Genomic DNA, 14,111 nt, shown 5'->3' on the forward strand with positions numbered 1-14,111 from the left:
CGCAATAATTGTTACTGCGGGCGATTTGACTGTAGGCTATGTATGTATGTACATCAAAACAGCGCATTTCAACATCAAAACAGCAGACAGTTTGCTCAAAACATCAGATGTGGTAACGTGGCTTTTGTTATTGCTGTCTTTTATTACGTATTCTCGAGCAGTGTTTGCACGTTTTGGTCATTTTGAAAAAAATGAAAATAAATGAAACACTGGACTTTGAGCCTTGCCAGCTCCATTGAAAACAATTTTTTTGGGTAATTGTTTTTGAAATGTATTCTTGAATGTTCAGTTTACTCATTTTAATGCTTAATTCCGGTTTGAAATTTTCATTGAGTATGCCTTTAAAAATTTCAGTCAGACTATTAATCGCTTTTTAACAGTTTGATTAAACGTTTGTCAACTTATTGTTTCTCATTTTTAACTGCTTTCCCAAGGCAACAAAAAGGCTTAAATATATCATTACAAGTTAGCAAAAAGTAAAGAAAAATCTTCTAAAGTTTCAATTAAATAGTAGCAGTAGGCCTATTCAAAATGAACAAAACGTGACAAATCAGGTTGCATCTCTAGTTAGTCACAAATCAAGACTGAAATACTTGGAATGTACAAGACAACAACTATTTTGCTGGAAAAGTTTCAAACCAAAGCAAAATGAATTTTGTCGTTATCGTAAACATGGCCACCTGGAGATGCGGCCTGATTTGTCACATTTTGCAGATTTTGATTACAGCTACTGCTAGTGCTTGATTGACATTTTTTGAGATGTTTTTACTTTTTGCGGTTTTTTATTGACATAAAACTTTTTTGTTGCCTTGGGGAAGCAATAGCAAATGAGAAAAAGTAAATTGAAAAACGCAAAGTCAGACTGTTATTGAAAATTAACAGTCTGACTAAAATCTTCGAAATCAAATTTTCTTTGTTTTTCAACATGTGAGGATGTTAAAACCTATTGTGTCAACTGGGGAAAAGAATAAAGAAAGCATAAAAATCTAAGTTGTAGAAAAATCTATTTAAACGTTCGGCCAAAGTTAGAAAAACCTGGAAATTTCTGCAAAATGTGACAAATCAGGCCGTATCTTTAGGTGGCAATGTCGTATATAAAATAGATTGAGTTTTGTTTTTAACAGCATGATTGTGACCTATTTCACATTGGTAAATAAAATGACTTGTTTCAACTTTCAACCTAATGTTGCGGGTTTTCTGTGGTAATAGCGGTATTTCAAAAGCTTGCGGCACACAGTTCCCTGCTGAAGACAGAGTATTGTTCTTTTATGAGGGCTTATAAATGTTAAAGTTTAAAATTACTTTAAAAAAACAAAACTTTGTCTCATTTTAAATATTTACTTTGAACACCGCATGCTTGGTTAGTGGAAGATCACCAAGGAAAAAAATCATGGTGTTTAATACAAAGTTACCTATTGGATTTGTTATATACGCTCTAAATATAAGAACCAATAGAGTACTTCTGGAAGCGTTTTCAAGTAGTCATTCGCTCAATGTAGCCTACGTTTTTTCATTCAGACATTAGAATAATCTTGCCCTGTTGCATTCTTGACAGCTAATGCTGCGATTGTTTTCGAGCTCAGCAGTTTTTGAATCATTGATTGCAAATGCATGATCCACTTGTTTTTGTTTCAACATTTCCTCCTACCTTGAAAACCCATCCTTGCACTGACATTCAAATGTGCCAAGCATATCCAAACAAGTCGTGGTAAAGTTATCGCACGTGTCGCGCCCAGTTTCACATTCATCAACATTGATGCATACAGATCCACGTTTGGTGTACCCAGATGTGCAGTTACAACTGAAATGACAAAATAATAATCCAAATAAGTTAGTTTATCAGCTTTATTTTTATCCTCTCCTGAAATATTTTTGTACATGTAGCCGACGACTAAGCGACTTGTAGCCTAACTTTAAGCTATTGAAAAGCTATAGAAAATTGTACTAAAAGAAAGTGTAGCGTAGCCTGTTTCTTTGACCACATTTATGCGGCATTTAGCCATGTAGCCTACGTAACATTTCGCTACATTTAACTCTCTCGCTATTAACTATTCAGAGGCAGTGATAGGCCAAAATTTTTGTTGGGTCTGTGTTGAATGTTTGTTTCTATACCTCAGATTTAAAATAAACATTAAATGTGTAGCCTACTGTGTTGCATTTGTGTGAAACGTGTTTATTGACAAACTGAAGCCTATCATTCAACCGATCATTATTTGGCTTACTGTATTCATTCTCAGCTTTTAGTTTTATATATCCTACGAAGAACTGTTCACCCTCTGTTACAGCATCATTTGACAGAGCTGTACTATTGACGTAGGCTGAAAGTATTCTCAGAATGAGTTTTTTTACAATGTTCTAGGGACACCCCTCCCCCACAAAAAAATTGTGCTGGCTGCGCCCCTGATGACTAAAGTTTTATGAAAGTTATTAGTAGGAGCAGTTGAGATGCATTTGTCCCAAAGTTTTCATTGTTTTGAAATACTTTCATGTCTTCCTTTTAAAATATTATTAATGGACCTCACACAAGAATCCATAAAATATTGCTCTTACAAGGACGGCTGCGGTTGTTTCCAACTGATTGACTGAAAAATCGCTTTCACAAGTTTTTTATACAATTACGTTTAGCAATTAAAACAAAGAAAACCATACAAATAAGTTTTGCTTCTATTTTAAAACCAACAAATGCACAAAAATGTTTTGGTAATTCTAAGGAAAACAGCAAAATAATACAAACATCATCAGACCAGATCAGGGGTTGGCAAACTGTTTTTACAAAAGAAATCAGCTTCATCTTCTACGAGATAGCCCATTAGCCTGTGACCAGCAACAAGTTATAAAACATAATATACGCATTTCATGATAGGTTTGTATTTCTGTATATTTCAATGAGAACACAATTCCTCTGCTACCAAATAAAATTATTCTTTCACTGTATATAATCTTGATTTAACGCTAAAAAATCTCTTGAGCTGTCGCAAAACCAGCAGCACTAATGTGACATGGGGCATTTTTTGTATTTATTAGAAGCTTCTTTATTTTGCTCCGCTCTTTGCATTTGTTCCAATTTTTTTTTCTTGCTCTGATCTCCAATGAGGTAGGCTACTTCGCAGTAACAGCTCTGTTCCCAGTGGCGTAAACAGGATATTTTCAACGAACGCATTCGAAATAAGTTACTAAACGTGTATTTGCTAATAATAGCCATCAGTAAACAGGACCGTGTTACTTGACTGGAGGGCCAACGGATGTTTAATAGCTCACTCATTTTAAGTCTATTTTAATGTTTTTTTATGAAAACAAAAAACAAGCTGCTACAGAAGCTCAATAATCAACAGACTAAATCATGCAAGGCAGTATTTACTCCTTCTCAACCCCCGGCTGGGGCCTACCTCTATCTATAGGGGCCTAAGTATATTTTGTTCGTGAGGCATTTTTCAACTTGTAATTTTATATGTAACATTTAATATATCTTTTTCTTCCATTTTCTCATTTGCTTTGCTCGCTCAACCATATTTTATCTATCTAACCGGCGTTGACATTGGGCATGCATAATTTCAGAAGTGGATTAAGGAAGTAAAAAGTTTTAGCCTATATATGTCCAACAAAAAGCTAACCAAATAATGTAATATTCCGAAGTAAACACTGCTCACTCAAATAGCTTGGTTAATTAATAGTAAAATTAATAGATTTCAGTGTGAACGGAAATTAGCAATGAAGTGAAATGTGCTGTGAAAATACTATAGGTCAGTGGCTCTCAAATTTTCGTCTTGGCGAGCCCCTTTTGGTGCACCCAAAGTTGCTGACCCTTAACAAAAATTATCTGAAACTTTAGTATATCGCGTCTCATAACGCAAAAAATGTTTCACAATTTCTAAAAAAAACAAACTTGGAAGAATTTGCTGAACTCGCAACGCACTTAAGGCGGTTGATGTCATTGACTAAGCTGTGTTAAGAGCAAAATGTTGGCAGACAGGATCAAAAATCAATAACTTATATTCTGTTTGAATATCTTATTCTGTTTTCAATATCAAATTTCAATATCCGCACAACTTGCCCCTCACCCTAACCCTTAACCCTTAACCCCTAACCACTGAGTATTCCATTGCATATGTATGTGAGGTAGGTGTATGGTACAAGTAGCACCTTTGAACCTTGGGCAGTCGCCATGGATTGTTACACCATGGGTCTCGGGGAACACTGATCTTGATCACACACCAAACTAACAAGTGGGTCCACGTCCCACCTCATGGGCAACAACCTCGACTGGTTGGCTAAAACTTGTTAGAAATCCTGCTGCCTTGCAGGAAATACTTTTTAAGTAAAGGCTCGCCAATAACTGTGGTTAGCGTCAGAAAGGGCATCCGGCTGGAAAATCTATGCTCCAAAATATTATCTAAATGCAGCAAAAGCTAAAAATGGCCCCTAGTCCCCAGCAGCCCTTAGATGGGCAAGGGGTGCGAAGAATCTCTGGGTTCCGAGAAAACAGAAAAAAGATTATGGTGTTAGAATCGGATGCTGGAATATGGGAAGTTTGTGTGGTAAAGGAACTGAAATATGTGAAGAACTAAGAAAAAGAAGGGTGGATATATGTTGCCTAGAGGAAGTAAGATGGAGGGGACAGTCAGCGCGGTTTTTAGGTGCCAATGGGAGGAGATATAAGTTATGGTGGTCAGGAAATAACACAGGAATCGGTGGTGTTGGTTTCTTGGTAAAAGAGGAATTATGTGAGAAAGTAATAGAATTTAGAAGAAGGAGTGACAGAGTGATGACAATGGTACTTGCTTTTGAAGAGGAGGTAGTGAGGCTAATCTGTGCATATGCACCTCAAAGTGGTAGGGATTACTTAGAAAAGGAAAGTTTTTATGATGTTTTGGCAGAGGAATGGGATTTACGGAGTTCAAAAGAGTTGGTGTTTGGATTAGAAGATTTTAATGGACATGTTGGAAAACAAGCAAATGGGTTCGAGGGCATTCATGGAGGGTATGGTTTTGGGGAGAGAAACATGGAAGGAAGAATGCTACTTGAATTTTGTGATGAAAGGAAACTTTGTATTGCCAACACATGGTTTAAAAAGAAAGAGAAAAGGAAGGTGACTTACAGCTCAGGGGGACATGAGTCGGAAATTGATTTTATTGTGGTTGGGCAGGAACAGAGAAAGTACTTGAAGAATGTGAAAGTAATTCCGTGGGAGTTGCAGCATAGACTAGTAGTAGGAGACTTAAATATGAAAAAAGTGAAGAAAATTGTGAAGAAAGAACGAGTTTTTGTGAGAAATGTGTGGAAACTGGAGGAAAAAGAAACGAGAATTAAGTTTGTGAAAAGAGCAAAAGAGCTGGTAAACATGAGTGCGCAGGACTTGTGGGCTTCATTTCAGAAAAGTGTCCTAGCAGCATGTGATGAAGTATGTGGGAAAAAGAAAGTGAGGAGGGATCGTGGACACACATGGTGGTGGGATGAAGAGGTGAAGCATGCGATTTCACAGAAAATAGATGCATACAAGCAGTGGCGCAAAAATGGGTCAGAAGAGAATAAAAAGAAGTATAAGAGTATGAAAAAGAAGGCAAAGAGGGTTGTTGCAAGAGCTATGAAGAATGGTGCTGAGGAGGAACTTAATAAAATGGGGGAAAGCCAAAACAATGTATTCAGACTCATAAAGCAAATGAAAAAGGATGGGAAAGATATTGTAGGGGGAAGATGTATAAGGAGTGGAGATGGGAAGTTGCATTTCAGCCCGGAAAGCAGAGGAGAAGTGTGGAAAGAACATATGGAAAATGTTATGAATAAGGAGAATGTATGGGATCATATGACAGAGGTTGATCTGGTGGAGGGCCCAGTGGGAAAGGTTACTCGTGATGAAGTGGTGGAGGCAGTGGGGCAAATGAAACTGCATAAAGCAGCCGGTCCATCAGAAGTGAGCGTAGAGATGATAAAAGCAAGTGGAGAGTTGGGAATTGAAGTAATGCTACAACTTAGCCAAATGGTATTAGATGGAGAGGGAATGCTGGAGGAGTGGAAGCATAGTACTGTTATTCCACTGTTCAAGAGAAAAGGGGATGTGAGAAGTTGCAGTGCATATAGAGGTGTAAAACTACTAGAGCATGGAATGAAAATTGTGGAGCGAATACTAGAAAAGAGGTAGAGAACATTGGTGAAATTAAATGATATGCAGTTTGGATTCATGCCAGGAAAAGGTACAGTGGATGCTCTGTTTATATTGAGAAGAATGCAGGAGGAATACCGAGAGAAGCAGAGAAAACTATATATGTGTTTCGTCGACTTAGAAAAGGCATTTGACAGAGTACCAAGGAAAGTGGTGGAGTGGGCAATGAGGAAAAGAGGTATACCGGAGGTATTAGTGAGAGCTGTGATGTCTATGTATGAGGATGCAAGAACAAAAGTGAAAGTTGGATCAAATTATTCAAACGAGTTTTTTGTGAAGGTTGGTGTACACCAAGGATCAATTTTGTCACCTCTGATATTTGCTATTGTGGTTGACGTTGTAACTGAAGGAGTGAGGGAGGGCTTATTGAGTGAAATTTTGTATGCAGACGACCTGGTCTTGACAAGTAATAGTATGGAGGGACTGGAGAGAAAGTTTGAGAAATGGAAAGAAGCATTTGAAACCAAGGGTATGAAGGTGAATCTTGAAAAAACAAAAGTGATGGTGAGTGGAGCAGAAGGAACAGTTGTTGAGAACAAAGTAGATCCCTGTGGAATATGTGGCAAGAGAGTGATGAGAAATTCAATGCAATGCAAGGAATGTGGAAAGTGGGTACATGCAAGATGTGCTAATGTCAAGAGAGCCGCAACAAGATTGGCGAAGTTTTTTGTTTGTGGGAAATGCAGTAAAGGAAGGAATGAAGTGGAAGGCCATGATGATGAGTTCTGCCATGGCATCGAAACAGTGACAGACTTCTGTTATCTGGGTGATCGGATAAATGGAAGTGGTGGATGTGAAGCAGCGGTGACAACAAGGGCAAGATTGGGCTGGGCAAAGTTCAGGGAATGTGGGGAAATGTTGCATGGCAGAAAATTTTCACTAAGGATGAAAGGAAATGTATATCGGAGCTGTGTGCGACCTGCAATGCTATATGGTAGCGAGGCATGGGTATTGAGAGAGAGTGAACTGGCAATCCTGAGAAGAACGGAAAGGTCAATGGTGAGAGCAATGTGTGGGGTGAAAACGAGAAGGGAAAAAAGGACTGAAGAATTGTTGGATATGCTAGAGATGAGAGAGACCGTAGACCAACTGGCAAGGGCAAATGGAGTAAGATGGTATGGACATGTGATAAGGAGGGAGGAAGGAAGTTTTCTTAGAAAGGCACTAGATCTAAAGGTGGATGGGAAGAGGAAACGCGGTCGTCCAAGAAGAACGTGGAAACAACAAGTGAAGGATGAATTTAAAAAAGTCGGACTGAAGGAGGAAGATGCAAAGGACAGGGTGAAATGGAGAAAAGGGATTAAAACAATTGCTGCTCGGAAACAATCGGCCACCCCCACTAGTGGGGAACAAACCGACTATGGCTTATGATGATGATGATGATGATATGTGCTTCGTCGTTCGATAAACTGTCGTTTCGATAAACAGTCCGTCGATGAACTGTCGTTTCGATAGACAGTCGGTTCGATGAACTGTCGTTTTGATGAATTGTCGTTAGTGTCTTTCGATAAACTGTCGTTTGATTAACTGTCGTTCGATAAATTGTCGTTCGATAAATTGTCGCGTCACGAGTTTTCTCAGCATTGTTTATTCATTCTTTGAACCACTAGTTTGTCCCACTTTTGGTATAATCGGATCGTTTATAAATGACTGGTCTTCACATTAGCCGGCTTTTTATACAATGGCACAACGTATTCAGATGTTGAATCAATGATCAAAAAAGCTGATTTGTTGTGTGTTTTATAGCCTCGTCTTACACTACAAAATATTTTGTAATGCCTCGTCTACATTACAAAATATTTTGTAGTGTAAACGAGGCAGTATCATCTTTATTTTAGGATCAACACACAGCACGGTGAAACAAAAATGCAGGACATAACAACAAGTAGGCGACATAAAGCAGAGAAGAGATATGTAGTCATCGAGTTAGCTGCTACGTGTACAGTAAATGGAGCTTATCTCATAATTTTGAGTGTATCTCACAATTACTGTTTGCAAAAACGCTATTTCTCATGCTTTCCCAAAAGCATTTACAGTGATACATTTCCTCAATTGCAAGTTTTGTCAATGAGAGCATTTCCATAAAACGCTTATTTCGAAACCAGGTTTTTCGTGTCTTTACCCAAGGGAAGATTTCTTATTGTAACGTTTTTTATTCGTCAATGAATATTATCTGGTTGAAACAACTGTTTTGAATAGTTTGTGCTCTACATAACCTACTATTTTGATCGTGGATTACTATTAGTCCGGCAGCCCGTGACGTATTTGTAACATCATAAGGTACAAAAGGTTTGAGTGTTTTATCAACCTTGCCCCACTGTGGGATGTTCAGAAATTTACATCCGAGGTTTCACTGCTGGGCCGTTTGGGGGCTACGGCCCGGTAAAAAACCTATTTTGGGGGTTAAAAAAACATCATAAGGTACAAGAACAAAACCTATACCAGATTTTATGCCTTCACTTGTCGACTTTGGAACAAGTCGATCTGGGTGCTCCAGGTGGGGCATTCCCGAATAAGGGGACCCCAAAGTTGGAGCAAAATACGTAAAAATAACATCTTAATGTACAAAGATGGAACTTCTTTTATCAGTTGGGGCATGTTCCACTGAGTTCGAAACAACTTCTCTTATGGCCCCAAGGTGGGGCTTAACCTCATTTTAGAGGTATAACCCTTAAAATTCACAAAATTAACATCATAAGGTACATGGATGAAACCAAGTGTAGGTGATAGTACCTCACTTACGGATTTCAGAATATTAAAATTTGGTCGCCCCAGGTGGGGCATTCCCGAATAAGGAGCCCCCAAAGTTGGGTCAAAATACGTCAAAATAACATCATATGGTAGGCTACAAAGATGGAATTTCTTTCATCATTTGGGGCATGTTTCATTGAGTTCGAAAGAACTTTTCTTATGGCCCCAAGGTAGGTGGGGCTTAACCGCATTTTGGGAGTATAACCCTTAAAATGCACAAAATTAATATCATAAGGTACATGTATAAAACCAAGTGTCTCTCGTATATGTTTCAAAACGTCTGCAAATATTTTGGAAAATTAACAAAGCATGTAAGATATAATATCTACACAGCATAGCATTTGCTTATTAGGTTAAAATTTATCACTATGAAAATAGATATTGTACGCAGGGGTGGATTGGCGGCTAATCATTAGTCTACTGGGAATTCGAGAACGTTCCCAGTTTGCCGGTCAGAGGGTCACCTTCCTGTTTAATGCACAAAAGAAAATTTTATTTGAAATATAATAGTCGTAGCGCTATATTCTTATTTTTTGTTTGAATAACACTGACAATGATTCAAGTTACAAATCGAAGCTTGCTATACAAATACGTACAATGTCTAATTTTATAGCCTACATCGTATTACCGGTGAAAGAATTTTTCTGAAATGAAATAAATTGTTTGTGAAACGAGTATTTTTATGCTAAATCTATTTTGATAGAAGTGGACCGTTATTATTTTTAAATTCCCGGGCTAATTCAGTTTGCTAATCCGCCCCTGATTCAACTGATTGTACGACTGTACGTAGGCCTATACCTACATTTAAGCTTCTCTCAGACTAAACACTGAACAGAAACAAATCACGCTATGTGGTCTCATACAACTGAGAGGACTTCTCGAAAAACATGTGATTTGTGCTGAAAGGAAAGGAAAAATTGCTCGCTACAAAATAACGAAACCTGGATCGGCGTGCGAAAGAAACGTTAGCATGCCTCCTGCATAATCTCTCTCGAGTAGGCTATGCACCATTGGCCCGGGTTTGCAGCCACGTGAAAAGATCAATCCTAACACTTTGTTCTATGTGGCTTCGTGAGTTCTGGTGGAAACCGTAAAATTAATACAAGTTCAAATCATACTCTATCCCCATGTTTAAAAGAATAAAGGTAAAAAGTTGCTTATTTAGGCTATAGCTTACAGTTTATTTATGCTTGAGGTGGAGAAAGGCAAAAACATCTATTCATTAAAGGTCTGCAGGTTCGTCGTCAGAAAGTCACATTCTTCCGTTTCTGTTGTTTCATCATCTGATTCTGTTTCGTCTTGGTCCAAACCCTTCTCACTTTGCAGAACGTTGTCCAGCGTGGACGGAACTGGATCTCCATGAAACCAAACTGGAGTGAATTTACCATCTTCCAAATGCCAGCCGCTTTCAACTGGTGTCTGGAAAAAGCTTCCTTTTTCGGCAGCATGATTCCAAATGCCACAAATGTAATTCGCTCTGAGTATTTTCTGATGGAGCACAGTTTTGCACGGGGGAAAGTTGCTTCCATCTGAACCTTTCAGTCGTCGCAATGGATTGGAACTTTTCGGTTTGTATGTCTCAAGGAATTTTTAAATCGTAATTCATTAACGCAATGACCACTTTACATCCATACATCTGGCACACAAATTTTTCAATGTTTTCATCAAGATTTTCGAATATCCCAAAGCAGCAAAGGTATGTTGAGCATGCACAATTTTCTCAAATATATTAAGGGGTCAAGCCTTCCCTTTACCTGAAAAAGCAGCTGTATAATCAATGAAAACCGGGAAGCCACCGAAGCATGTGTGGAGATAAAGTACTGCCAAGCTTTGATACATCAATATAACTTATCTCAGAGTGTTGTTTTCCTGTACACCAACTTCCATCCATATGTTTACATCTTTTTGTACGAACGACAAATTTCCCAACAGTATAATCAGAACATCCATGTCATTAGAGCGGACTACCACATTTTTCACATCTTGGCATGCGGTGACGATGTGGTACATTAGGCGCGTATCTGCTTCTTCGTGGTAGCAAAACAAGGACTCCTCTTCACCACACAACATTTTTTGCCATCTTTTCGATAAACATAGCATTTTTCATCAAGTGTAGCATAAAGAACCTTTAAGTCGAGGAAGCTGGAATACTCATATGATTTCCAAGAATTAACAAGAAAATGCACCAATGCTTGCTTGAAGTTGTCATTCCTCATTGCGGCTGCAAAATTAACAGGTCGTTTCATGGCCTCTTCTTCGATGACGTATGGCTGATCGCGGAAGCCATGAATTGCTCGGCGATCTCGCTCGGCATCTTTGATGGACGGCGATACAGTTCTATCGAAAACAACGTGTATTGTTTTCCCACTGTGTCTGCACAATTTCTTCAAAGTCGTCATTGCAACACCTCCGGACGTCATCGGCAAAATCTCCAAGAGTGTGAAGAAGAAACATACCATCGATCAACGTACAGTCAAGAAAAAACGATCTGTACTTTCAATTTTCTTTTCAAGAGCCTTCAAAAGCATTGACTTTTGGGTTGGTTTCATCGTTGCATCCATATGGCACAAAGACGGTGGTACTGGTGTGAGGGGGTAAGACAGCATCAATTCCATGTCTACCTTATGACCTACTGCTAGACATAGAAGCCTATTCATCAAATTGCGTTCCATTCTCAACTGAGAAAATTTGCCTTCGCGGTTATGCTTTTCACAACGGCAGCTTCAGAAGCAAAGTTGCAGATTTTGTTTCTACGTATTGGCTTGTTGAAGGTGCTAGCGTCTTGGTGGCATTGACTTATAAATTTGTTTCTATCCTCAGTTCCTTTTTGAAAAAACATTCAAAAGAAAATTTGAAGTGGCAGTAGCGACTGCTTTTCCTGTGCTAATAATGAATAGAAAGAATACATCGAAGCTTGCACTAAATGGATTAACTGTACTGCTTATTTTTTTGCATTAGTTTATCCAAATGTCTGCGATCTCTATCGATGCTTGAAGGACGAAGGTCAAATGATGCTTCCTCTGCTAATGTCATCCCCAGATCTTCATAGAAGTGGTAAAGGATCGATCGGCGCATAAAGTGGGTAAGTACCAATCTCTGTCTGGCACCAATTGAATTGGTGAAAGACGTAATCCCAGTGAGTCGATTGGCGGATTCTGCATTGATTGTTTGCTCCAAAGTTTGATCAACAACACATCCACAGAAGTTTTTTTCAGTTCTTTTACGGACAAGATGCCTTGTTCAAACACATCACTTATTCCATGGTGAGTTTCTTCCATTTTTAGCATGTTATCCTGCAGTCGCAAAATCCATCTTGGATAATTTGGTTGGTTGAAAATGAAGAATACGCTTGATATCTCTCCTATGCAGTGCACAAACAACTGATGATTTGCAGAATGAATACTCCGAGCAAAAGGGAGGTACAGTACGTCTTGACAAGTTTTAAGTATCCATACCAGCACTGGGCAGTCTTGCCATTTTCTCCTGTTTCGGTTTTTCTTGAAAATTCTTGGTAGGAGCTCAAAAATCTTTAACATCGTCATCCAAAAAGCCAATCGTTGACCGGGATGGACGAATACATAAACGACGTAGTTCTTCGTCCAAATTTTCAGGAGCAGGGCATTCTAACAAGAATTGATTAAAATGCAAGATTTCTAATGCTGCTCCGAAAAGAACGTGTATTCGTTTGCATCTATTGTAACGATACCACGCAGAAACCCGTTAAGGGATCCTTCGGCAAAAATACCAGCTTCTGTTAGGATGTATGTGTAGGGATTTGCTTGTTCTATCTGTCGTAATTTGTTTATAAATATAAAATTTAAAAGGATAATTTAAAAGAATATGAGAGACGCTAAGTCTCTAATTAAAAAAAGGATAATTAAAAGGATAATTTAGGCTTCTGGCTGTCTAGTCTAGGGGTATGACTTCCTACAAAAAAAGCAAACGAATTAAATATAATGAATCATTTTTTATTAAATCAAAGTTACAAATTTGCTATTCGGGAATTGAAAAATATCTCTAATCAATATGATTTATTGCGACCGGTGTCAGAAGAGCGACATTCTCCAGTCGTGAATTTAACCTTCTCTCTCTAAAATTCAGTCCGTTCGTTTTGCTGATCAAATTTCGAATGCCTCTCTTTTTCAATTCCCTGCTTACTTCATAATATACCGGTAGAGCCTTTTCATCAATAACAGCTATCGTAAGAATCAAGGGAAAAGCTATACCGGTTTCATAGTTATGTCGCATTAGAAATACAGATGTGTTGAGCTAGATTCTGTGTGAGTGGCGTTTGTTACAGGAAGCTTGACTTATGTTCTGTGAGAACTCTAGGTTTTGAATTTGCAGCATTGAAATGCATTTTGCAATACTGATAATTTTCGGTTAAATGTTAAAATATAAATTTGTTAGTTAAAAACATGGTACATGTTACACACTTCCCTCCTTACGGCAAAATAACAGATAAATAATATTACAATAACTCGGTTATGCATGTTGCAACAATATATAGGTGTGTGGTTATAAGATATGTACTTTACAAAGAAATTTGACAATTGTAGGCTAACAATTGCTAGGGGAAGACACATGACCCCCCTCCTTTCGTGGGATGAGGAGATTGGACGCACACATAAGCTGAACCATCCAAGTACTTACCTATAGCTTTAAAGAACGCCATACAAATGTGGAAACCACCCAGTAATATGAACAAACAGTCATATTTTGGACTTTCTTGCTCTTGAATGGTGAGGGCATGTTTTGCAATGGCCAGATCGTATGTAACACACATGTACTCTTGCTGGCATTCATCTACTATCTGTAAAGATTTTCTCATTGTTTCAGCAACCACTTGCAGACTGGTGGGAGACTGGTTGATCTGCGGAAGGTACGAGATCTTCTGTCTTGGGAAGTTATCTCCGAATTCTTTTGCATTCCATCCGACCCACATAGGAGTCCTTAGAATACCCAAGGCAAGGGACACCATCGACAATGAATCAATCGTAGGAAAGTTTTGAAAAGCCTTGAATTCTCTTTTCATCCTCATAAGCCAAAAAAAAACGAGCTCTGTCATCAGTTTCCGCTTTCTATATGGTTGAAGATCTACAACATCAGCTGCCAGTGACCTCCGAATCATTATCACATTGTATGCTACTGTACACTACAGTCTTCAACCGGCGAAATATTAAAGTATAGCGCAGTTGCTTAT

General features: G+C 38.5%; 1 protein-coding gene across 1 annotated transcript in view; it reads right to left on the bottom strand.

Moving 5' to 3' along the window:
• LOC145788471 (uncharacterized) overlaps nucleotides 1-14,111 on the bottom strand; it is a 259,392-nt gene that overhangs the window by 195,057 nt on the left and 50,224 nt on the right. Inside the window, exon 10 of the mRNA XM_082600235.1 lies at nucleotides 1,649-1,801. Within this exon, the coding sequence (XP_082456361.1) occupies nucleotides 1,649-1,801 (153 nt within the window). The remainder of the gene's footprint in view (nucleotides 1-1,648; nucleotides 1,802-14,111) is intronic.

Source organism: Aplidium turbinatum, chromosome 2, assembly GCF_918807975.1.
Source record: "Aplidium turbinatum chromosome 2, kaAplTurb1.1, whole genome shotgun sequence".
Lineage (NCBI taxonomy): Eukaryota > Metazoa > Chordata > Ascidiacea > Aplousobranchia > Polyclinidae > Aplidium > Aplidium turbinatum.